At 53.8% G+C, this 24,530-nt stretch overlaps 9 protein-coding genes across 9 annotated transcripts; 3 read left to right on the top strand and 6 right to left on the bottom strand.

Moving 5' to 3' along the window:
- Positions 1–1,063: 1,063 nt before the first annotated feature.
- CABS01_12002 (SAGA-associated factor 29) lies at positions 1,064–2,104 on the top strand (the record flags this gene model as incomplete). Its single annotated transcript, XM_060545356.1, has 1 exon — positions 1,064–2,104. The coding sequence occupies one exon, from the start codon at positions 1,064–1,066 to the stop codon at positions 2,102–2,104; it is 1,041 nt and encodes a 346-aa protein (XP_060396872.1).
- Positions 2,105–3,628: 1,524 nt separating this feature from the next.
- Positions 3,629–3,844, bottom strand: CABS01_12001 (uncharacterized protein; the record flags this gene model as incomplete). Its single annotated transcript, XM_060545355.1, has 1 exon — positions 3,629–3,844. The coding sequence occupies one exon, from the start codon at positions 3,842–3,844 to the stop codon at positions 3,629–3,631; it is 216 nt and encodes a 71-aa protein (XP_060396871.1).
- A 994-nt stretch (positions 3,845–4,838) lies between these two features.
- Positions 4,839–5,644, top strand: CABS01_12000 (ADP-ribosylation factor 6; the record flags this gene model as incomplete). Its single annotated transcript, XM_060545354.1, has 3 exons — positions 4,839–5,088; positions 5,204–5,350; positions 5,481–5,644. 3 exons carry the CDS (start codon positions 4,839–4,841, stop codon positions 5,642–5,644), a joined length of 561 nt encoding a protein of 186 aa, XP_060396870.1.
- Positions 5,645–6,962: 1,318 nt separating this feature from the next.
- On the bottom strand, positions 6,963–7,742 carry CABS01_11999 (uncharacterized protein; the record flags this gene model as incomplete). Its single annotated transcript, XM_060545353.1, has 1 exon — positions 6,963–7,742. The coding sequence occupies one exon, from the start codon at positions 7,740–7,742 to the stop codon at positions 6,963–6,965; it is 780 nt and encodes a 259-aa protein (XP_060396869.1).
- A 1,884-nt stretch (positions 7,743–9,626) lies between these two features.
- Positions 9,627–11,535, bottom strand: CABS01_11998 (uncharacterized protein; the record flags this gene model as incomplete). Its single annotated transcript, XM_060545352.1, has 9 exons — positions 9,627–9,706; positions 9,784–10,005; positions 10,100–10,209; positions 10,280–10,358; positions 10,418–10,476; positions 10,551–10,741; positions 10,822–11,100; positions 11,184–11,309; positions 11,371–11,535. 9 exons carry the CDS (start codon positions 11,533–11,535, stop codon positions 9,627–9,629), a joined length of 1,311 nt encoding a protein of 436 aa, XP_060396868.1.
- Positions 11,536–12,442: 907 nt separating this feature from the next.
- On the bottom strand, positions 12,443–14,626 carry CABS01_11997 (uncharacterized protein; the record flags this gene model as incomplete). The annotated part of the gene is made up of 2 exons (XM_060545351.1): positions 12,443–13,786; positions 13,913–14,626. The coding sequence occupies 2 exons, from the start codon at positions 14,624–14,626 to the stop codon at positions 12,443–12,445; spliced, it is 2,058 nt and encodes a 685-aa protein (XP_060396867.1).
- A 39-nt stretch (positions 14,627–14,665) lies between these two features.
- On the top strand, positions 14,666–15,268 carry CABS01_11996 (uncharacterized protein; the record flags this gene model as incomplete). The annotated part of the gene is made up of 1 exon (XM_060545350.1): positions 14,666–15,268. A coding segment is annotated over one exon (603 nt), but the record flags the coding sequence as incomplete, so codon positions are not given.
- A 649-nt stretch (positions 15,269–15,917) lies between these two features.
- On the bottom strand, positions 15,918–20,608 carry CABS01_11995 (uncharacterized protein; the record flags this gene model as incomplete). Its single annotated transcript, XM_060545349.1, has 2 exons — positions 15,918–20,292; positions 20,349–20,608. 2 exons carry the CDS (start codon positions 20,606–20,608, stop codon positions 15,918–15,920), a joined length of 4,635 nt encoding a protein of 1,544 aa, XP_060396865.1.
- A 1,543-nt stretch (positions 20,609–22,151) lies between these two features.
- On the bottom strand, positions 22,152–24,353 carry CABS01_11994 (uncharacterized protein; the record flags this gene model as incomplete). Its single annotated transcript, XM_060545348.1, has 1 exon — positions 22,152–24,353. The coding sequence occupies one exon, from the start codon at positions 24,351–24,353 to the stop codon at positions 22,152–22,154; it is 2,202 nt and encodes a 733-aa protein (XP_060396864.1).
- Positions 24,354–24,530: the final 177 nt, after the last annotated feature.

The raw sequence follows: 24,530 nt of genomic DNA, 5'->3' as shown, positions 1-24,530 counted from the left end.
ACAATGGCGTACTAATAAAGTTGGGAGTGCGTATGCTCACCCCACCATTAGATTTGACGTCAGGGAGAGCTTCACTTGGGGGGACCCCGCAGAATGGAGCCAATACCTCCGGACCCCTCCAAACGATCATCCCGTGAGGTCGGAGCACGGGCCCCGGGCAAGTGGTCGGGCCGCATGGCGGAGGGCCGTTTGAGGAATCCCCGACTTGATTGGCTATGGCTGGCCAAAAGTACGAGGTATCTTATCGATTGACCCACTTCGGTTGTATACAATGCCGCGGCGGATCGCAGCGGCACATTGGAGCAGTCGCGTTAATGAACCAATGAAGCTCTCAGCACTCCGCTTTCCTGCGCGTCACCCGATACCGCCCGCATTCTGCCATCAGCATCTCCATGATCCTTCCCCCAACTCCAAACACCTTGATTGCCATGGCATTCAGAGACCTGGCCAATTCAAAAGCTTAAATCATTGCCTTTTTTCTTTTTGGTCGCGTCATGGGCTAAGGTTTCTTGGTCGATTTCTTTTCTTGTTTCCTTACATAGCGTCTTTGCGCCTAGATACCCCAGCAACACCAGAGAGAAAGAGCTCAAGGCAAGCTCTACCGAGCTTTGGAACTGAACGTGACCCCCGACCTGCCTGCGACAGCTGGCGGAGCAACAGCCAAGTGAACGTTACGCTTTCCCTGTAAGTGCCTTCATGCTCGCCTTCCCTGCTTGCGCTTAGCTACCTTGCCTCCACCTACTTGTCTCGACTTCCTCCTCCCGCATTTCTATACTCTTCCTCTTCCACCTTATCATCTCTACACCCCACTTATGCATCTCCATCGTCAGCTCGATCCGGAACTGATATCAACATGCCACAGAAACGAAACGCCGAAGCTGAGCACCCGCCTCGCAGTGGTCGGAGACGGAAACCTACCGCTGCCGAACCGAATCCCGGGAGCACATCCTCGAGCATACCTACGAGCACATCTTCTGCCTCGGCTGCCCGAGACGAGTCCACCTAGAAGAAGCGCGACTCGCCCAAGGTCCAGCCCAGCCCTTTGGAATCATTGCAAGCCAAGATGTCTCAGCGAAACCGAAGCGGCCGCGGCTCAAACCGCAACAATGGCAGCGGCCATGGCGAAGAGGTGCAGCTATGGGAATCTGCGAAGGAAAAGTTCCACGAGGTTGTGAACGGTGTCAACCAAGAAAATGACAACTTGGCCGAGCTATTGAAGCTTGACAAGAAGGCAGCCATGGCCAGCATGGACGGTGGAAACCCATCAGGCAGCGATCTTAACAAGATGGAGCAGAACTGCCGTTCTGGTGTCAAGCTGTCGGAGAACAACTCGAACAACATCAAGAACCTCATTGAACAGCTTAAAATTCTCAAGGCTGTGCAGCAGGCCAAGGAAGCAGCAGAGGCTCCAGCGACAACCGGCGCTTCATCACGGACCGGGAGCTCGACCCGCAATCGGGACGCTGCCGCGGCAGCACTCTACGACTTTGACGGAGCCGGTGACTCTCCGGTGCCTAGCCCCATCGGCGGAAGCTCGCGCAAGTACGGCGACCGGGGTAGCAACCGCGACAGTATGCCTCCCAAGGCAGATAGCGTCGAGCCACAGGGTTCCACGGGCTCCAACACGGCAGGTTCATCGTCAGGCGCCTTGGGGTCAAGCGCTTCCTCTGCCGCTCGAAGCAAGATATCGTTCTCCAAAGGAGACAAGGTAGCGTTCAAACGGAAGAAAGATGAGCCGCAGCAGGGTGAGGCACCGTATGATTGGATACTAGGTGAGGTGGTCGGCGTCATTGGCGAAGGCAAGAGCCGGCGGTACAAGTGCTTGGATGTGGAGCCGGAGGACAACGTCAAGCCGAAGGAGTACAAGACCTTTGCGTCGGGCATGATACCGATCCCGGCGGAGAACCAGACACACAATCTCGCTAAGCTGGAGGGGGGCAGGATGGTCCTCGGGCTCTACCCACAGACAACGGCATTTTACGCAGCAGACGTTGTCGGCACGGAGCCGGACGGCAAGACGGTCAACCTCAAGTTTCATGGCGAAAACGACTCATCGACTACGCATCAGGTGGAGCGGCGCTACGTGCTGGAGTACCGGCCCTGAACCCAAGAGGACAAGGTCCCCGAGATGTAGATGTACCAGATGATCCAGATCTGGTGATGCGGAGAAGTAGAGGGCCAAACGCTCAAGTTGGGAAGTGCATGACGTTAGCGAAGTGTTAGCGAAGTGTTAGCGAGAGCCATGAGCGGGCGTTCGCTTAAAGTATTGAGTTGAGAGTGTGTGTATTGGCCGAGAGATCAACGGCCCGGACATGGGATATCTGGTGTGTCTATCGCCAGGTCTCATTAAACAAACAAAAGGGGACATGACATGGCGGGTCGAAACGGAACTTAACATGCTTACTATGCATCCAAAGCAGGGGTAGCAGCTAGCGGGTATCCGTACCAGTGACAGGCTGGCAGTATTAGTAGTACGGATAGAAATGACTATGAACGTTTGCATGCTTTGAGTCTCTGCGCTGTGCCGAGTGTATTACGTAAGATACAGACGAGTCATCTCTTGTTTGGTGGCTTTTGAGTCTGTCACTCGTGATATGCGACTCGGATGTTTACATGCACCGATATGCGAGGCAAGGAGACGCTGCAATCAAACTATCAGAGCCTTCAGAGGTTGGCTTCAGAATGTCAAATTTCGCCCCTGACTCCGGCATGGCACGTGCATAGATATTTTATTCGAATGCCGTGACTTGGCCATGGCAGATATGGAGTGAGGTGGTGGTGTACCACAGTATGTATCCGTACCTGCAGGTCGCTAAATACGCCTATTGGCTAGAGCAACAGCCATGGTAACAAGGGGCTTGGGGTATGGAGGTATGTAGTCTCATCATGTCATTGACGGGAGAGATAGAAAGGTATCCCATTTTGTTGTTAGGAAAAGGAACGAATGGGGCTACGGATTGACCCGAGTTGAAGAGAAAACACCAGATCGCAAGTCGAACAATCAGAGATGACAAGGAAAGAGAGGAGAGAGAGGCAACCTGAAGGACACAGGGGGGGAAAAGAAGACTCCTTGGGGCCCTTGCTGTTTGGGATCCACCTCGAAAAAAGGTACACGAGCAGGCTGATTGGCTCCGGGGCGGCTTGCATGTCTCCGTTTGGACTGGAGATGTTCTGGTGTGGGAGCGGGAGCGGGTACGTACCTGCGTTTGAATCTCCGAGAATTGGTGTACTTTTTTATTCGTACCTTGCCAAAGATGGATAGACCAGGGGGCAATATCCATGGAGGGAGACGCAGAGACTCAAAGAGAGACAGAGAGAGGAAGAGAGGGAAAGAGACAGAGGCCATCATGTTCCACAATAAAAAGCTTTGGAAAAGGTATGGAGTGATGGAGTCTGCGTTTGTTATTGTTGACGATGACTGATGTGGATTACGGTTGAGAGAGTTGCTGGACGGAGTTGTCATGTCATGTGCAATTTGCATGCGCCCCGGAGCGAGCGCTGCATTGCTCGAGATTCAATATTTCCATCTAAACGTGATTGCGAATATCCATACATCCATACGGATTACTTCGTACAGATGCGGCCCCTCTCGCTTCCACTGAGTCCCCCGCTTCGCTTCAGAGAGCGTTCAAGTTACGAACCCGAGGCAACTTTCAAGTGTTGAATTGCTGATGTAACCACCCATGGTGAGTGGGATGGTTCCATAGTAGACGATGAGGTGAGAAGTGTTTGATGGTCTGTGGTTCGGTCTGTGGTTCTGCCCGCCTGACCAGTCACTACCAACCAGCTGGTGGGCAAACGGTTGAAACGCATGAGAAGCCGAGCCGCATATGCCCATTGCCATTGCCCATGTCGTAGGGATTTCAGACAATAGCCAAAGACGGCTCTTCGCTGGTTTCTGTCAGATAATTCGGAAAGGAGACAGGCTGTACGTACGCTCATGCCTCATATCTGGAGTCAGCAGCCAATATTCTGTAGCATGGCAGGTTGCAGGTATTCCCGTACCCATGAAGCACGGATGGTTTAAAGTATCTGTACTAAAGTATCTGACATGAAGGTACCTACCTGACCTTACTCTGTACGTTTCCTTACATGAGTGAGCGCACTCACTTCGTTTCGGATGACGGCTAGCATTAATCACAGCCCAAATATAGCTGTCCATTGGCCCGTTTCGATACCGTCTTGGCGTCGTTGCTCCCTCCCTGCTTCTGCATCTGTCTCCCAGCCATCCTTCAGTGTTCACACACACACACACGTCTCGGTTCCTGTACGGTGTGGTGTACTCCAACGTCCCACGCAACGCCCGAGCGAACGAAAGGCTGCCCGGTCGCTACAAAGTGGAAAGTGGAAAGTGCCCAACTCCATTCGACCCCCAACCTCCGATCCCCGACCAGGTAGTCAGGTACACCGCACAGCGCCTGCACCAACAACTATTACCACCACTGCCCAAAGTACCTTACTCCAGCAAGTCGCAAAGTTGCTCGTGTTTTTTTTTTTTTTGTGATAGCTTCTGCCATTCACCACACACTCCTTCTCTTCCGCAACTCTGCTTCGCTCAACCCCGGAACCTTCTCCCACCACCCCGACGACCGCTGCGTCTTGGGATTCAATCGCGCGCGACACTCTCCGAACCGTCAATCTCGCCCGTCGTCCCCCAAGTTTTGGAGGCGAAGAAATCCAGAGTCAACGATCTATCATACGTTGCGACGACGTCCCCTTAAAGCCCGACACCGCACCACCGGTGGCCACCCCTCCCACCCACGACAACAACAACGCCGACCGACCGACTCGACCCCTACCGCCACGAAACCCACGATAACGATCCCCCGGCAGTCACAATGGGTGGTCAACTCTCAAAGATGATGGGCAAGATCTTCGGATCAAAGGAGATGCGCCTGCTGATGCTGGGTCTCGACGCCGCTGGCAAGACCACCATCCTCTACAAGCTCAAGCTCGGCCAGGACGTCACCACCATTCCCACCGTCGGCTTCAACGTCGAGACCGTCACCTACAAGAACGTCAAGTTCAACGTCTGGGACGTCGGTGGTCAGGACAAGATCCGTCCCCTCTGGAGACATTACTTTAGCGGTGAGTTCTTCCCGCCCTGTCTTCTCCTCTCCTCTATCATGCCCCTCCACCCTCCAAGGGTAGTCTGTTCTTTATGTGATTCAGTTGTGCTGACGATACCATTACCCTCGCACAGGAACTCAGGGTCTTATTTTCGTCATTGACTCGTCGGATCGCGCGAGAATCGAGGAGGCCAAGTCGGAATTGCACAGAATCATCAACGACCGCGAAATGAAGGACAGCTTGCTGCTGGTCTTTGCCAACAAGCAGGACGTCAACGGAGGTAAGTCTAAACAAACCGCACCCTCGAATCCAGCGGGTGGCCGTACTGCCCATCGGCTCGGGTTCTGCCCCGCTGGCCCTCTTCATCAGGACACGTTTGGAAGGCTGACCATGCGTCACTGCAATCACAGCCATGAAGCCGCAAGAAGTCACCGAGGCCCTGAACCTCTCAAAACTGAAAGACAAGGTCTGGTACGTTGTGCCCAGTTGCGCGACGACGGGCGAGGGCCTGCTCGAGGGCCTGGCCTGGCTGTCCAACAACGTCAAGGCACCGCCTGCCCCGGCCAAGAAGTAGATGACGAGACGACCGGCGAATGCCTCTCTCGAACACCAATCCGACTCTTTCACGATTCACCGACTCACCGATAACTCCAAGCCCACCGCCTGTCTACCCTCCCTCGCCTTCCCCGATCCGTGTTCCCATCGAAAGAACGCGTACCGAGGCACTCAGCGATCCCGAACCGAGTTCGACGGGGGGAGGGGGACGTTCTAGATCCCCAACAAACGTCCAAGCACCCACCGCGGCCCGGGTAATGGATACAGGAAAAGATCTCATTGCAAGGACGCGCTGCCAGGGACCTACTTCGAAAAACAGAGCGACTCATCCCTCATAATCCATTTTTCGGCAGCAAGGGAATTCCGCTAACCACGCCGAGACCTTTTCTTGTTCTACTTCTTTTACTAAACCAAACCTCTTGATGTAACGTTTTTTAACTACGCTGATATGGAGAAAGAGGCGGAGAGAAAGGGGGGAATAGGAGGAAGAGCCAAAAAGGAGGGAGAAAGGGGCGGCTTTTCCAACATATCATCATACGTTTTTCTCTCTTCCCCTCGGGCTGCTGGCTTATACTCTTCTGTCGCCCCCCCTTCCAACATTTTCGTTTCTCTGGTTTCTCTGTTCCAATGTTGTTCTGAAATACCCGAGCTTTAGAAGGTGAAAGAAAAGAACGTAGGGATTTTTTTTTGGGGGGCGGGGCCTAAAAGGCAGGTAGTGAGTGTTCTTTCTCTCTTCCCTTTTTATTTTTTATTTTTGTGTTCTCTTATCTTCATAAGCTGTATTCAAATGATGTACAAGAAACTGTCCAAAAATGCCCGTCTGCGGTTCCCATCCTCGTCCATTTCATCCTTCCCGTGAAGTAGGTCTCCCTCGGCATTTGTGTGCCATAACCGTGAGGCATGTGGACTGTCTATGCGGTTCATACTAGCCCAGCCAGCTGGGCGAATCGGTCTTATTCGTCATTCATTATCATCATTCGTCAGGGGGCCCAAGGGAGGGAGGCTAAGCTTTTTCGCTCCCTCATCTCCTCCCCCACCCGCTTTGACATTGTGTCCAGCCGCACGAGGCTATTACCATCGTTGGCATCTCCGCCCGACATCTGTCTGGCGCCTCAGCCACGGTTCCTGCCGCTTGTATCGTGCAAGTCTTAGCCCCCCGTGAGGCGCGCTAGTCGGATTTTCTCCGAGGAAGTTCAGGGGGTGGGACAGGACGCTACCAGCACCCCGAGGACCCGGCCGACAGCCGGCCGGCTTCAGCGTATAGGTCAAGGTCTCGCTAGGTAAGAAAGAGAATGATTCGTCAGGTGAGTTACGTCTTCCGCCGCCATTGGGTCGACTCATCTGCCCACGAAGACACCGACGACGAAGGCGACGACCAACGCCCCGACGCCGGCTTTGCGGTTCATCGCGCCGGCGCCGGCGGCGGCGTTGTTCGCGGGCGCGACCATGATGGGTCTGTGCCAGCCGCAGTGGGTCGAGGTGCCTTGGGTCGCGCAGGAGTAGTACGTCGTCTGGTAGTATCCCATTTCGGCGAGGTTCGGCTCCGGACGGGGGGTCACGCCGGGCGCCGGGGGGATGAGGGAGGCGTAGTCTCGGGGGCCGGAGTCTGTGGGCGTTTCTACTGCTGCTGCGGCGGCGGCGACGGCTGCGGCTGCGGTAGCTTCGGCGGGAATTGTGGTTTGAGGAGTGTTTGTTGGCTGCGGAGGGGGCGATGGTAAGGAGGTTTGGGTGTGAGGTTTCTTGTGGAGGCGGGCTGGGCCTAGGCGGAGGGGTCGGCCTGATGCGCAGGGCGATGTGGAGTTGCGGTGCCCTGATGGGAAGGGGGAGGACGAGTTTGAGGGGGGGAATTTGGGGGTGAGGGTTGTGTAGATTGGTGATGGTGCTGGTGATTGTGATTGAGGCTGGTTCGGGCTCGGGCGTGGAGAGGCGGGGATGCCTGTTGGGAGGAGGGCCGCGCCGGTGGTGGGGAGGAAGGGCTGGATTGGAGGTTGTTGTGTGTCTGTTGAGGATGTTGATGTTGGTGGTGGGGTTGTGGGTGTTGCTGGTGTTGCTGGGAGGGCTGCTGTTGAGGTTGCGAGGAGGATGAGGGAGAGGATGAGATGGGAGAGGGGATGCATCGTGAGTTTCGTTGTTCCTGGATGTACTGGGTTTAGAAGGCGGATGGGATATTAGCTGGATGGGGGTTTGAGGTGAGTGAGACCGGCTCTCTTTTTGATATAAGTCTGGTAAGAAATGAACAGGAATTGCGCCTTGAGGCTATTCGGTGTTTAGGAAGTATGTGTAAGGTTAGAAGAGAATGATGGAATGCTTAGTTGAACAATGGGTGGTTGAACATTGAAGTGTCAACGTCAATGAGACAAGGAAACAAGGCGTTGTAAATTTCGACCGGCCACGTTTGTGCCTTTATCACTTTCTTCGTCATTGTGGTCACTGAGTTTGGGGGCGAGAAGCACCTGGAACATTTTGATTGACGGTGAGTCGTGACGCGGAAAACCAAAGAGTGGTGGATGGATGGTAGGTGGTGGTGGTGGATTGGATGTTTCTGTCCTGCGCTTGGTATGCGGGAGCAGTCACTGGGATTCGCGTTCCAGAGGATGGATGGATGAATTGGGGTGGGTGTGTCACTGGACTAAAGCGCGTTTGGCATGTTGGTGGGGTGTCAGTCAGGCACCTTTTCCCCCGTGCCTTTTCTAGAAGGCGGATGGACAAATTTACGTGTTTCTTGTTTGGTGATTGCGTGGTATTGGTGGTTTGCGTGGTGTCTCGTGATTTTTTTATTCGCGTGCATGTTTGAAGGTGTTGGTGTTGGATGAGGAATGATTGGGTGGGAGGTCACTGCACGGTTTTTGGGGAGGGGAGGATTCGCTAGTGCGATGGGTTACTGTTCTTGCTCTATTGGAAGTGATTACTTTGGATTGGAGACGGCTCTAATGCAGCTACATGTAGCATCTGGGTCACTGTGGACGAACCGGTTCAGGATGGGTTTCTTGGGCAGGTGCCCGATATCTTCACCTCTCGTCCGCTCAGGATGAGTACCTCTCCGAATACGGGACGGGAGAGTGGCCCCCACCGGCGACGGAAAGATGGGGCCGACCGGGCCCGGGCCCACACGGATCATGGGTCCCGTTCCGTCTTGGGAGAAGAAGGCCAATGTACCTCAATCACTTCAGCGCACCTACTAGGACTCGGTAGTTGAAAAGACGAGAGTAGCACGTGAGAGGACGCTGGAGAATCAGAGAATCCGAGCATATCTGAGAGCGACCGCACATTACACCACGATGTGTTACGCGAATCGCGGAAAGTACGGCGTTATCTTCCATCTTTACACATGCACCAGGTCAAGGTAAACGAGAAAGAGCTCACAGAAGATTCGTATTGTAATTTCTTGGCGCAAGTTCCACTTCAAACACAATGCGAAACACAATGCGAAAGTTGGCGCGACTTCGTCGCCTGCTGGATCTAAAAGCCCACGCTGCAAGGCAGGTAGCCCTCAATTCCTGGCCCATCCGTTCTCTCCCTTGAATGATTTCACAACCCCAAAATTAAAGACCAATTTCTGCTGGATGCTCTAGTGGCTTCAGACTCCAAAATATTCACAATAATTAATTAAGGTAGAAGATCTAAAAAGACAAAAGAGTTCACCCCCCCGGTGGCGAACGGGGGCTACGTCTCTGGCGCACATGCTGGGATTTTTATCGACTTGAACTCGGGACCTCTGAGCCTTCACCGATTAGGCTGTTCGTGGACTTCAACCACTCCACCACCCAGCCAGTTTTGACCTGACCCCCAAGGGGGCGCCTGCTGGCTGGTGACAGGAGTGGCGTGGAGGGGGGGTATATACCCTTCTCGTTTAGTCAGTTGGGAAGGTAGGGTGCTCACGTGAATCGTTTGATGCCTTGGAATAAACATAGGATGAAATCGCCTACCGACTACGAGATGCGAATTCTTCTTAGCCTCACTATCTCATCCTGCCTGAACCCCCGGATGCTACCAATTCTACATCAAGCCCTTTCCAAGAGGTCAAATGCATCGCGAATGACACTGTTGTCGTAACTGAATATTTCAATGTCCTCAATAGTCTCTGGATGTCCCGAGAAGAAGAATCGGTGATTAGTACAGATACTCGAACGACATAGATCCAAGGAGGAATATCCTTACGTGGGACGTTGCCGTCAAAGTACTGTCTCTGCTCCTCGGAAACACGAGTGGGGTCCCACTGGTGCATCGAAGACGCGGTCTGCGTTGCGGCGACGCGCTTTACCCGCAGCTGGTTGAACATGTCCAGTCGGGTTGAGATGTCGTCTTTCGATGTCACGTTTGAGAGAAGCACGCCTAGCGCTCCGGCGTCTTCGATCGCCATGGCTGCACCCTGAGCGCGCACTATATGAAAATAGGGATTGTCAGCCATCATCGAGACCCTGGCTTGATACTGGAGTTACTGGATTCTGTGGTGATATAGTAGGATCCTGCTTACCTGGGGGCATGGGATGTGCGGCGTCTCCTATGAGGACCACTCGGCCTCGGACGAGCCTGTCGAGCGGCTTTCGGGTGAAGACCTTCCATTGTCCGACGCCTCTTGCATTGCTATGAATCATGAGATTGGTTAATGAGACCTGTTTCTGTTGCTGGAATTTCTTGGAAGCTTGAAACTTACATGCAGACGGATTGTACAGGCCTCGGATACTCTTCGACGACTTTGTAGACAAAGTCTTCTCTCGCCGAAATGTCGTTGCCTTGATAATGAGAGGTGAGCAGAGAGCTCTCTCATGGAAGTTTGGCCTGAGTCGCTTACCTTCTGAATCAATGGCAAGGTCAGGATGGTATAGCAAGCCGATGTTTTGAAGCGAGCCTCTGTAGTGCGTGAACCTGTCAGCTCCTGGGAAATACAGGGGGCAAGCGGCGGAGTTGACTAGGGTGACGCCTACCCTCGACATCCGTAGATAATGGCACTTCGCATGGTCCCATAGCTGATGCGAATCGAAGTCAAACCATCTTTAAAAAGAGCTACGACATCCGGGTCGTCACGGAGGTCCTCTACTGGAGCCATCAATCGGAGCATCGACATGTAGTGCTGTGCTTGCGGGGCGTTGTCCACGACCTTTGAGATGAAGGAAGACTGGGACCAAAATTAGTCGTTACAAAAGGCTCTGCATTTCTGGCTTTCATCTGCTTCAGAGTCAGATGAGTGAGACTTACTCGTATGCCGTCGGCCGCGATGAGTATGTCCTTTTGCACACTCGTGCCATCTTCAAAGTGAATGGTGCCATCGGTGTCGATATCAGACACCTTGACGCCAAGGTGCAAGCGAGCAACGCTCTTCCTCATCGGTGTCGGCTCCGTGGCTAAAAGCTTGAGCTCGTTATGGAGATCAACGCGGTGAAAGAATAGCCAGGGGGCGCCGTATCTGGGTGTGTAATCCGTGCATGTTATCATTCGCGTTTTGTCAATGTTGTTGGGGTCGTCGTAGTAGATGTACTTTTCCATGCGAATTAGAATTCAGATAATTAAAGGATCTCTTCATTGTATAAGTGGACTTGAGGCGTAGTGATAGAACATACCTTCTCCGCGATGGTGGCCCTGGCCCGCTCGAAGTCAAACCCGTAGTAGTCGAGCACTCTCGTGGAGTTGGGAGGTGTCGAGATCGCAGCCCCTACCTCGCTCTTGAACTGAGACCTTTCATAGATCTTCAAAGGTTTTAGTGATTTCTTAATGAAGGAGAGGTAAGGTCTAGCCTAAAGGGCTTACCTCGACATCGTGGCCACTCTCCAGTAGGGTGATGGCGGCCATCAAGCCTCCAATTCCCGCTCCAATGATGCCAATCTGAAGCCTCTCGCTCTTTTCTGTCGGGTGGAGGGCCTTTCGAGGCGGGAGCCTCCATCGTTCATCTCGCGTATTGCAATAAGACGTCATGCTGGTGAAAGGTACGAGTACTTTTGGCGGGTATGAGTAACTCAAGAACCCACACACCAGGATTTCCTTAGGAGATGGGGTAGTTCATAGAAAGCTTGACCTGAAGTTTATTCAGGAGTTATAATCACTAAAAATTTCTCGAAGGATTATAACGTTGACACGTTGACGTAAGAATGTTGCTTACCTTCAACTAGGAGGGGTCATCCGGAGGTGGAGAGCCGAGCCGGCGATCTTAGCACGGAGGCTAGCTAGCTGGTTCGGCTCAGCTGCACCACCTTCCGCAGATGCCGTTAGCGTCACTTTGCATAACTGATCCGATATGTATGAAATTCGGTGAAGGGGAGGAGAAGTAGCGACAGAGGGATGAAGGTGCTACGTGTTTCGTTTAAGCCGCTGCTTAACGAGTGGATTGATGAGCAGCCCCAAGGTTGTATCGCGTGTCTCTCATTCAACTCGATTGTGAGGGGGAATGCAGTCACCACAATAACAATGTCTCCCATTTTGGCTTCTATGATATGCTTCTCGGATGGACCGTTCATGACGCTGATCAGTAAAAGTATGCATCAACTTGTTCCAGAACGCGACACAAGGAACAGAAGCATTCCAAGGAGAAGCGGCCTAGGAGGAAGAGGCATAGGTGGGAATGTACACGTAGTTCTTACATAAATAGTCAAACAGTGCCCAGAGAGCTGTTGATAACAAGGCAAAATCTTGGACTCAGAATCGGCTGGTGGAGTGAAGCCGATCGGTGTCCCACCCACGGTAGTCTGCTGAGTTGCCAACTGCCGCCTTCAGCTAGGAGACGAGAAGGAGGTATTGATACGGACTTCCTGCTGAATGACGCCACACCTCATCAACAAATGCAAGTTGCTCTTTCACTTTGCCTTCTTTCTCCCCCGGCGACATCTCATGGACCGGACGCCTTCCCAAGACCATCCAACAAGTAATAAACCTCCTCAACACCGCCCGGCATTCTCAAGCCTCTCCAATTTCCCTCAATAATCCTCCGCGATAGCCTCATCACACCCGCCATGTCCTCGAGCGCCACATTATCCTCTTCCGTTCCGGTACCACGCAGCACAAGGCGAACGTTCCTGTCCAATACCTGATACTCTGGCACATCCTCCTCTCCGTCCAGCACCAACACAGCAGCCGCGCCAATACCACATCTCGGCACCGGACGATACTGCTCTATCGCTGCTTTCTCCCGCAAAGAAATATTCCTCCCCGCTCGCCAAAGGAGAACAGTAGCATCCCGAAGAGCAACGCAATAGACCCCACTCAACGTTCCAGGCTCAAGCTGCCTCGCCGTACGAAGAACCTTACCCGCTCTCCAAACCGCGCTCCGGTCCTCCGGGCTTTCCTCAACCCCATTTATCGAACCCTCGCCGTGAACGTGTTGCGACAGTGGGGGTGATAAACCAGTACCACGGAACTCATCCCCGTCGAGCGACGTCGAGATATACATATGAAGAACTTCATACATCATCTCCGCACCAGGAGACACCGCCCACCCCGTCGCTCGTAAAGAGGAATGAAAAAGTTTGAGAATCGAACCCAGCTCCATCCGCCGTGAGGATAAAATCATGGCGCTCCATTTTCCGTGGCCGCTGATAGCCTTCAGCTGGCGGCATTCTTCGACAAGCACCCAGAGACCAGCATAGAAGCCTAGAGTGGCGAAAGTCTTGTCCACCTTACTGTGGTGATGGGATCTAGCAACCAGCGTCGGATCACCCATCAAGTCCTTCAAAGACAGTGACGGCGATGGCGAGGAGGAGACAGAAGAAGAGAAAGGAGGTCTCGTTGGACCCGGCATCAGCCGTACCATCTCCTCCCTCCACTTCGCCGCAGACTCCGCCCTCCACAACCCTTCCGGCGCAGGGAGCGGAAGCCTCATGTCTCCGTACCTCGCCATCCCCCTAATCCCATGCACTATCCCGACATGGCTATCCATGATGTACGTAGCATACACCAACCTCCTTCTTCCTTCACGGACAGACCACCTCCGCCAGACGTCTTCAAGAGCCCCTTCATCCAGATCACAAAGATTCTGGAGTTGAAAGAGGGCCTGATCAGTCTCCATAGCCCCTTGGATATGCCCTCCGTTCTTCATCATCACCTGCATACATCCAGAACAGGCTTCCGCGAACGCAACCTTGCGCTGATCACCACTGAAGAAGGCGACGTGCTGCTGCAGGAAGAAGGCCTGGGATAGACTGATGTCGCAGAGGTTCGCGTTGTTTTTCTCCCACTATCAATCTCATTAGTGAGTGAACAACGACAGGAAGAGCATATTTTTATCCCTCCTCTAAGATGAACAGAGACACAGGAGAAGGCTGAGGAAGATACTCACACACCGAAAAGAAGAAACCCTCACGACATCCTGCATTGCGTAACCGAAACTCCTTGCCACAACCGAACCAGTCCTGATGGCGCCAACGGCAATCAACGCACCCAACAATTCCGGTCTCTGCTGATCAGGACGTAGTGTAGGGAAGTGTACCACGTCGATGATCCCGTACTTCGCTGTCGCCGCCGAGGAACAATGTACTGATGATGCTCTCCCCCAGCAGTCGCGAGCATACACCTCCAAAAGCGCATTGAGCGCCTCCACCGACGGGAAAGCAGCCAGAACAGGTCCAGCGTTTGCACGGGATGTGTTGTCGAGGATCATACCGACAATAGCGTTCCGCGCCACTGGCGAGATGGATAAACCGACAACATCGCTGCCATTTCCAACACTGAAGCTACCGAAGCAAGGCGTCTTTGATGTCCAGGATGTTCTCCCTGCCTTCAAACTCTCCTCGTCCGCCGCGAGGTGCGGTCTTTCCATTTCGCTGTTCTCATCACTCGACGGCTCCCAAGATCCAGTCCTATGGCTTTCCGGCGTCATGGGTGGCGATATGGACATACCGGCTAAGCCGTTCTGCTCTTGCTCCTGTTCCTTCTCCTGTGTCTGTCTCGAACTATCAGATGCGATGGCATCCAGCCCCTCCAGCCCAGCCGCATCGAACCGAGTCTGCAGGTACGACAAATCCGACATCGCGATGTTCCACTCCGCGCCAAAGGGAAAGTCATCCATAGTCATCATCGCCGGCGCCGTCTCGTCGAGGGTCCCTTGACTATCCAGTCGCGTTTGCGTGTAACTTTCCGATCCACCTTGGACCTCGTCCAAAAAATCAGAACCAGAACCAGAATCGGGGCCACCAACGCAGTTCTCCCCCTCAACCTCACACAAGCCTCCCCGTCCAATACACCTCGCACAAGGCTTTCTCTCAGAACACTTTACCTTGGCAGCTTTGCACGCCTTACACGCCGATCTAACCCTCTCGCCCCCATCAACCTCCCTCGACAACTCATCAGCCCCGTTCCTCTCCCCTTCCACAACAATCAACGCCGTCTCAGACTCAGACCGACTACCACCGCCATCATGAGCGTTTGTCTCATGCCTCCTCAAAACATCCAATCTGCCAAACCCCTTCCCGCAGACCCTACACGTATACGGCCTCTGCTTAGTATGCACAGATCTGACATGGCGCGCAAGATGCTCCGTACGATGATAGCGGCGTCGACATCTGGAACACTGGTAGAGAGCCTGTTCCTCACCCCCTACTTCCCTGCCAGTTATCATCGTTTATCTTTTTCGAAATCGGCAAGGAAAATGGTCCAGTCTAGTTGGGATATAGACTCCTGTCGTTGGCTGATTGACGGAGTACAAGGTTCGCAAACGTGAAAGTTTATGAGAATGCCAAGAATAAGCTTATTCGTCGTCGTCAAAAAGCAAAAAGTCAAGACGAACCACGAAGCTCAGGGATCCTTCACTTCACGGGTGGCACGCACAGGTTCATCAGCTCAACGCAAGTCGGCGAAACAACCGGCCCCAACCACCGACCACCAACGGACTGATTTCCCCAGGCTCGGCCATCGGCTACCCTCAAACTCCGTGGTCCGTCCATTTCGGACCCGATCCGCAGCCCATACAGCGGGACTCGTCGCATACAGCTGACAAGACGCCCACATTGAGTGATTTACACGCAACAATGCAGGCGACAGCGTCCGACGCGATGTTACAGCGGCAAGCACACCCGTAGATCTACACCCTACTAGTCCGGAATTCCACAAAACCTGTTTCGATCAAACGGGTCACTTGCACGATTGCACCGCAGCTCATGCAAGAACGGCGTGAATGGATAGCGGACGTTGACTTTTGCACAATATGTTCCATTGATGCAGAGTACCCTGCCGGGTACGGGTATCCTTATTTCTCAAAGCAAAGAGAAAGCTAGTAAACATGTCGAGAGAACTTCTCGACCCCCTATTACATACACATGCAGACGCCCTGCCACACTATCTGCCTAACGCTTCCTACCAGACAACATTTCCTAGAACCTTGCCGATGACTTGCGTGGCCCCTTCCCCTTTGCGGCGGATCTCGTGGGCATTGAGCTCGACGGAACGGATCTACCCGCAGTCGCCGTCTTGGCCGTGCCTCTCGCTGCCGGCACACTCTTCGTCCGCGGGTTGTTCTTGGGGGGCTTGCTTTTCTGCGGCCAGCCGGATCCATGCGGAAGACTACTGCTGTTGTTTTCCTCATAGTCCTCGTCAACATCGTCTTCCGCGTAATTTTCCTCCAGCGGCGAGCTAGGCGGGCTCGAGGATAATGTAACTACCTGCGATCCAGGAGGAACCACAAATGGAGAGGCTGTGCGGACCCGCTCACGTAGTCGACGGGGCTTGATGTCCTCCACCTCGACGAGTGATGAGGGCACTGACTTAGTCGGCTTGAGATCTGGCAAGTCTGGTGACTCAGAGAGAGTCACTCCCTCTGGCTGGCTCGATTTGGGGAACAGTTTCTTCCGTGCTTTCCCAACTTCATTGGGCGACTCATATTCTTCTACCTCATTTTCACCGTCTTCATTAGCCTCGTCGATTTGGCGCATGGCGGCTTCGTATTCTTCATCGCGAGAAACAATGGACTTCCGTGACTCTGCCACCGACAATACCTGGGACTTGGATGGGCTCTGTGTGGTCTTCTGCGAATTTCGCTGCGAGGCCGTTTTGAACAGGCTCTCCAGTGACGGAAGAGAAGACTTCTCGCCCGAGTTCGGCTCAGGTGTGTCATTACCTCTGGTTGGCGTGCGGACCTGGGCTCTCGGAGTCGATGCGTCCACAGAAGGGGACCCATGACCAGCGTCGCTCATCAGCTGGGTGTCGTCGTCTCCCATATGAAAGCTAAAGTCATCCGGGTCGAGTTGCCGACCACTGCGAATGCTACTCACAGATGACGGCGGCGGAATGACCTCTTCAGCGGCAAGTTTAGTAGCCGCATCTCCACTATTATCCGGCGCTGGCGCAACGTTTTCCGCAACGCTGTCTTGGGACAGCGGGGACTTTGAAATGACTCGGGGTGTATTGGCAGCTTGCAGCTGGTCGAGCAACTGGCGGGATGGGCTGCTTGTTTTGTGACGAATGACTGACGGTGACGCATCTTTGCGAAGGCCTGCTTCTTCGATCATGATGCTGATCTCATGGCGACGATCCGACGAGATGGAGAGGGCATTGGCATTGGAGTTCTGAGAGTCGTCGTCTGTTGTCGGCACTGTACTATTGTTTTTCGATTGGCCTTTGGCCCGGGGGGTGGGCACGTCGCCTTCGTTCATACTGTCGTCATTACCATTCAAGTGTGTATCGAGTTGAATAGACTCATCGCCGTCCGCGGATGCATCAAGACGGGGGTCACTACCCACGACGACTTGAGGCTGTTGTTCGTCCGTATTAGCCCTGGCTCGACTTCCCTTTGCATCGACTTTTGACTGACTTCCAACTTCACCCACCTCGGACTGACCGGAAATTTCTCCATCAACCTGAGACGGCTGGCTTTGGCCGTCGTATATGGTTTCGTGAATGACGCTGTCTGTAGGGCCACTTTCGCCCTCCGAGGCACCGGATTTTTCGTTTCCGGCCTGTTTTGTGTCATCTTCCAGAGGAAACTGTACAATCTTGGGCTCGATCAGTTCTAGATAATTCACGCGTCGATGTCCTTCTTCGAGTTCGTTTTCTGCATCCTCATCATCCTCGTCATCATCGGGGGCTTCAAAGCGATCGTAAACTCTCTCCCCAGTCTCTTCATCGTAGGTCTTCTCGGTCCGATCGACGCCTCGATCACGATGAGCCAATATGAATTCAAGATCGGATGCGTCCTCATCATAGATCCTGACGAGAACGCCGGTCAAGCTCACCACTTGGGGTTGCCAGTTGGTTTGTGATGACAAGACCAGTTGCTTCCAAGTGACAACCATGCCTAGTTTGGCTTCTCCTGGGCGAAGGTCCGGAAGAGTGGACAGATCGGATGGAAGTGAAGGGAGATCGTCAATATCCGTCGCCTGGCTTTCCTCAGCTGGTTTCTTGGTTGCTGGTGGATCGTCAGACGGATCGTCATAGTTGAGTGTCGTGTCTCCCTCTTGAGCAGACTCAACCGCGTCGGAGAAGGTCACACCAAAACTGTCATCGGTTACGCGACGCTTCTTCGACGATTGAGAGTCGGCATTTTCTTGATATTGAGCTTGATCGCGCTGTACGCGCTTACGCTTGCCCCCGCGCTTATTCTTCGAACCGAACCATTCTTCCACCTGCTGTTGGGGGTCCCAACGCTGGACAAAAGGAAAGGGCGGTTCGGAAAGCTCGACCCCGTCGTGGCAGCATTCTACGGCTCGGTAAGCGATTTTCTCGCGCCATGCTTCGGGATCTTCCTGTACCGATTCTTGGGTCTGTGCGGATTCGCTAGGCTGAGAAGCCCCTTCTGACAGACGAGCGTTGGTGTGAGGCCGGACACCCTTCATCAAATCTTGACGAATCTTGTCTTCGTCATCCTTGTTCTTCGGGTTCTTGAGCCCCAAAGATCCCATGAGCATGCGGCGGGCAGCTCCAACGTTGGGCTTCATGCGCCGCTGAGAGGCAGCTTCTTGCGCGACAGGGCTCTGTGAGACCTCCATCATGTCGGCATCAGCAGTTGATGTTTCAACATCTTGAGGTGCAGAGTCGGGTATCTGAAGGGACTTCTCTTGGCTAGTCTCAGCTGGGCCGTCGGATGCAATAGCGTTCAGTAAGGCTTGCTTTCTTGCCAAGAATACTGCCTGCATCTCAGACATCTCCGCTGGAGAGAACTCTTCGCTATTCTGAGCCGACGGGGACCTCTTCTGGCCGGCCATTTTCTTGGCAAGTTTGCGCCTCGCATTTCTTTTTTGCGTCTTGCTCAATCCCTGACCAGGAGGCACATTGGGCTGATCTTGCTGTGTCTGGGCTGCGGCGACTGGTGCTGCTTGTTGCAGCTCCAGGATTTCGTTGGATTCAAAACGGATCCGTTGGGTAGAGAGGGTCTTGCTGGGAAGCTCCTCAGGTTCGGAATCCGAGCTAGAATCTTCGCTGCTGCTGTCGTCTGAAGATGAATCTGACGACGAATCGGATGAGACCTCGACGATCGCGGCCTGTTTTGCGGACAACCGGTCTTTTGCAGATGCCACACTTGACTCATCGCTGGATGAATTGTCGGAGCTCGATTCGTCGTCTGAGCTCGAGGCTTCTTCGTCGGCCGAGTCTGAATTGTCTTCATCCGCAATAGGCCCCCCGCCTCCCGGTTGACTTGATTCGCTGTCGGAATCGTCATCGGAAGAAGAGGCAACTGTATCATTTTCGGAAGCGTTGCCCATCTCCTCATCAGACTCAGATGTTGCGCCGTCGGAACCTGATTCGGAGTCCGGAGTTGAGATTTCGTCACTGCCAATCGAAGCACGATCGGCGTATGCATTATGATTTAGGGTCTCTGAAGCTTCATCGCTATCCTCATCCTCTTCCTCCTCTTCATCCTGGTCATGGGATGTGGCGTGAGAGGATCGAGCAAGTGGGCTCGATTCCCGGAGAACGAGCTCACGCCCCGCGTTCGAGTTCGCGTGTCGGATTGGACTGCTGGACAGACTCCTCGCCTGATGGTCCAAAGTCTGCTGGAGGTTGAGACGGGATTCGAATGTCTTGTTCAGTTTGCGATATACTCTAGCGAAGTTCGCGCCGTATCTCAAAAGCGCCCTTTCGATCGTCGAGACCTGAGCGCTAGGGAACGCGGCTCTCAGTGCAGCAATCTTGTCGAGCGTGTCTAAGTTTAGCTGGAACCTATTTGACCTTCCTCCAGATCTGACTAGCGCATTGCTCGCTGACGGTACTGGAGAGTTATCAGACGTCTCCAACGAGTGCCTGCTGCTAGCGGTTCCACTGGATGCTCTCCTGTCTCTAATTTTTCGCAGCTCTTCGAGAATATCGCCTTCTCTAACGGCGGCATTGTCTTCTCGAAGCATACGAAGCTCATCCTGAATATCATCATTATCTGAGTCCAGGCCCTCATCGTCATCGTCGGCGGCGGCAGGCTCAAAATCGTCCTCATCTGTTTCAGAGTCGCTGCCTACATCTGCATCGTAGAACCGCGTGCGGAGCTGGACGCTCGAGGGATCCTCCTGTGCTCTTGTGGATTCGTACTCCAGCATCGGCCGCTCTGCCTCGGCCTCAGAAGGGGAGTCTTCATCTTCGCTGATGTATGTGATTCGAGCCTTCTTTCTCGGAGGAAGACTGACAGTAGGGCGGTCTCGGGGGGCTCTGAGCCAGGGGCGCCCGAAGGCGAGGCCGTCGACAAGGTGCTTTCCGTCGGCGGAAATCTGGTGTCGCCCGCTGAGTCGCCGTCTTTTCAGGTCGCCGGTCAGGAGGGGGCGAATACTAGTAAGTGTTAGCTATCGAAAGGCACTTGAGAGTCGATAAATTCGTGAACCTACATGACTTGATCATCGTCCTTAAGTACCTTGGAGACAAGGTGATAGTGGACGCATTCGAAGCCGTCGCCAGAGGCATCCTTAAGCTCAACGGCGTAGTCCTCCAGGCCCCATTCGCCGCTCTCGAGGGGAACGACATCGTTGACCAGGGCGAGGAGCTTCGAGATGGTGAGGTCATCGTTGGCGGTGACGTTCCAGAGAAGCTTGACATCGGGCACGGCATGGCGCCGAACCACAAGGCGCAGACGCAAGTCCTTCTCCATCTTCGCCAAGTCGATTGATATCCTGCGCTACGTCTGATCTATTCCATGGAGGGTAGAGCTCGCCGACTGCGTTGTAATGTGATGGGAGTCGATGAAGAAAATGAATGTGGAAATATTACTAAAGGGTGATGCTGGCAAGAAGAAGGGTCGGACGGTGTGAAAGGGACCTCAATCAGAGAGCTCTGTAAAGAAGGCAACCGCCCAGGATTGAAAGGGCCTTCTAGGTTGAGTTGACGCGCATGGGGAAAGAGAGCTCCAGACCGCGACTGACGCAAAATTCTGGAAGGTGGGGCCGGGCCGTTGCGGCGGCTCCAGGGGCGTGTGGAGCCCAAGCTACGGGATGCCTTAGTCAGCAGACCTCTCACCTCTCCAGGCTCCCGACCTCATTCACTCACTCACTCACCTTGCTTGATTCAGCCCGAATGATCACCACCACCACCATCCGTGCATGCAGATAGGTAAGTAACCCCACTTGGCCGAAAATCTTCCCTGACCAAAGTCTGTTGGTAAGAACAGCAAAAAGCGAAGATGCGGCCAGTGTGGATTGAACACACGACCTTCAGATTGATTGAATGAAGTTCTCCGAGCTCTCTTTCGAGCGACCCGCTTCAGTCTGACGCTCTCCCAACTGAGCTATGTCCGCCGTTCATCTTCGGGTGTGGGTCTGATCTTTGGGTCTACTTCATTCCACTGGCGAGCCGTTTCACTACCACGCACCGCTGGTACTGAGAGTTCTTCTGATGAAGAGACTGAAATAAGTAAACCAAGGTTCTCTTCAACTTTCTCCAGTCTGTTAAGAGGTATACTATATGAGACCTATAGAAACTAATATCTTCAGGACATAAGTATCAAGAGAGAGACAGTGGGACTTCGCAGGAGCAGCTGGTTGTTGAGTATATCAAAAAGAGTCCACCACCGGTATGTCTACATCTCTTGGCGGTTATCGTAGTGCTCATGCTGGAATCGTATGCGGACTCGAACTCGTAGCTAGTCGAATAGGCTGAAAGGGTAATCGATTGTTGAATAATTCCACCACCCAGCCGGTTTGTCCTGACCCCCCGACCTAAAGGGGCGCCTGCTGTTGCTGGTGACAGGAATGGGATTGAGGGGGTATATATGCTCTGTTTGTGGCATATTGTGTAGACATGGGTGACGACCATGAGATGATTCACTGTGGCTAGGTAGAGTGAGACCCTGGCTGTCCAGACAGGCAATCATGCACTGGCCCTAACGATTTGAGGAAGGTACCACCTGCCAATTTGTGAAAAACAACGCGAGCGGTTTGAGGCTCGCAGTGTGTGGAATGACTAGAACCTCACCTATGTTGCGCTGTCGACTTGCACTGCTTATAGCGGCATGCTGCTCGCACAACGGTAGAAGCTTCTTGGTAATCATAACGCCTATCAAATACAACATGGTATCGTGAAGTGATTGAATTCCAATAATTGCTTTCCAACACAATCATGTTCCCGAGAATGAAAACAAGGGTGAGAATACGGAGTCCAGGATTGGACATCAGTCTGCGTATAATCTGTGGTCAGGCTTACACCAAGCTATAACACTCCACACGTACACCCCGTGACTTCAGGGCGTCCATCGTCAACCTTGGATCCGAGTTGATCACTTCCCTTGTCTTCCGACTGCGATATCGAGCAAAGTTCCACGGGTCATTGCCCGTCCTTACAGCCTCAAGCCTCTCCCAGTCTGCCGGGTCTTCGCCGAGTCTCGGGTCCTCCTTTGTCGTCTTCTCCGCGGTTGTTGAGAAGAAATGCATAGAGTCAAAGAACCCTGACTCCCTGGCCATACGTACCCTCCAACCCTCTGGTAAGGGACCGAGCAGTGCCTCTGTATCCATTAGGCCATGAGTGTACGTCGCTCCTACGACCCTGTACCGTTGGTCCTCTGAACTTGACGCCGGATCCGGTCGTATGAGCAACGGCGATGGACAACCCAGCAGGACTACAAGCTTGTCTCCAATCTCTGGCCGTGCATGAGATGTACCCATGTATCCCGTGTCCGTTTTGATGAAGTACCGGTGCCGCACGCGGATGAAGTTGAGCGACTCATGGGAGACTGCATCGCCTTTGGCATTGATGAACTCCTTGCCGTACAGGTCTGCCGCTTCGGGTACCGTGAGAAGACTGTTGCACTGCGGCCACCTCTCAATCATATATCCCAAACCAAGAAGAGTGACGAAGGCGTCTATGGCCCTCTCGTTTGTCGGTGCGTATTGCTCTGTTGAGAGTGCTTCTGCTTCCCAAGTTTTCACGGCGGCGAGAAGACCGTCGGAGTCAGGGGGTGACTTTTGACCTACGAACGATACGGTACCGCAATGGACTCCTGCGGCATCCAGGGTCTTGTCGTCATTTACGCCATTTCCGGACTTGAAGCTGACTTCTGCCGCTGAAGCTCCGGCTGCGTAAAAGATATCGGCATACGGAAGCCGTACGGCTCTATCGACGGGGACGGACCAATCTGGAATCCAGGTAGGCCCATCAATTTCGCGAGCGTCGATGTTGCAACGGTCAAGGAAGTCCAGCCTCTCCAGACACTCGAGATATGCCTTACAGAACTGGCCATACACCTTCTCAACTGGCAGAGAATAATCCGGCGTGATGCGCTCCCTGATCGCCGCCGGAGCAGCCCCCAATGCTCCGTAGATCTTATCTCGGGGGTTCGCGCACCCCTTCCAGTTCAGAGTCTGCAGCTCTCGAAAGAACGGCTGGTTGGAGAATGGCAGCATCACCTCGACAGCGTCAAGAATCAGCCCGCGCACCTCGTTGCTCGGAAGGAACTTCTTGTCGCTGGCACAAAAGATTGCGCGACGGAACAGAGAGAGCGAGATGCTGTCGGGGCCGCATAGCATGAAAGAGCGCTCATCAGCTAGACGAACCTCTTGCCATACCCAAAGACGCTCGAACCAGGAACGCTGCAACAGGTTCGTGATAGACCGCCAGGTCTGCTCGTCGTATGGAAGCGGCACCGAAGCGCGAGCCAGCTCCGGGTTACTGCAACCGGGCGGATTCGTCCTCCACGCCCCGCGCTCGGTGTAGACGGCCTGCTCGCCGAGATGCCGCAGAGCAGCCATGGCGATCTTGCTGTCCTCCCTCTCCGGCCCCAGCCAGACGACGACGTGACTTGCACGGCGGTAGATGTCGCACATGATGTGGACCTGCCTATTGCGCTCCTCGAGATCGGTCTGATTGATGCACAGCGCGTCGATCCACATGCGCCTTGGAATATCGCGGTATCGCAGGTGACGAAGAGCCGCGGCGAGGTTCGGCCTGATGCTGAGGCTCGACGAGGCCGCGCCCGTGGACGGGGCTGTTGGTTCTAGGACGAGAGCATCTTCTTCGCTGCCTTCAGGGGCCCAGACGTACGATAGACCTTCATACTCGAGTTTGTTGTCGTCGAAGCTCACGTTTGGGTCGACGCCCGTCACGGGGTGCAGCCAGGATGTCTCGTAGGGCTCTTCTGGTTTGTAATCCTTGATGCGCTCGAAGATGAAGCGACCATCGAGACAGACCCGGACGATCCAGTCTGATGGAAGGGTCTTTTGGATTTCATCGCGACTTGGGGGCAATCTGATTGCGGAAGGCCGCCGCGGTGCTAGAGCGACATGGTGAAACTTGATGCGGATTCTCTCTTGGAAAGTACCGGGCAGAAGCTCGACTACGCGGATTTCCTTTGCGGTCCAGTCAAGGTCTCGATACTGGTATCTTGGTTTATCAACTGGACTCTCCATCTTGAAAGAATTCGGACAAGGTCTGGCCGGTGGAATTGCGTGATCAAGAAAAGACCCGAGAGCTTAGGCGACAGCAAGGAGAAATAGTTGATCGCTTGGCTGGCCTCAAGCAGCACAGAGTATTGTATGCGGCATGCTGTGATCAATCACGACAACGAGGCAGGCTGCCCTTCAGTA

Source organism: Colletotrichum abscissum, assembly GCF_030869225.1.
Source record: "Colletotrichum abscissum strain IMI 504890 chromosome Unknown Scaffold_35.1, whole genome shotgun sequence".
NCBI classification, from domain to species: Eukaryota; Fungi; Ascomycota; class Sordariomycetes; order Glomerellales; family Glomerellaceae; genus Colletotrichum; species Colletotrichum abscissum.
Note: the sequence above shows the minus strand (reverse complement) of the source record. Positions and strands in the feature narration are given on the sequence as shown.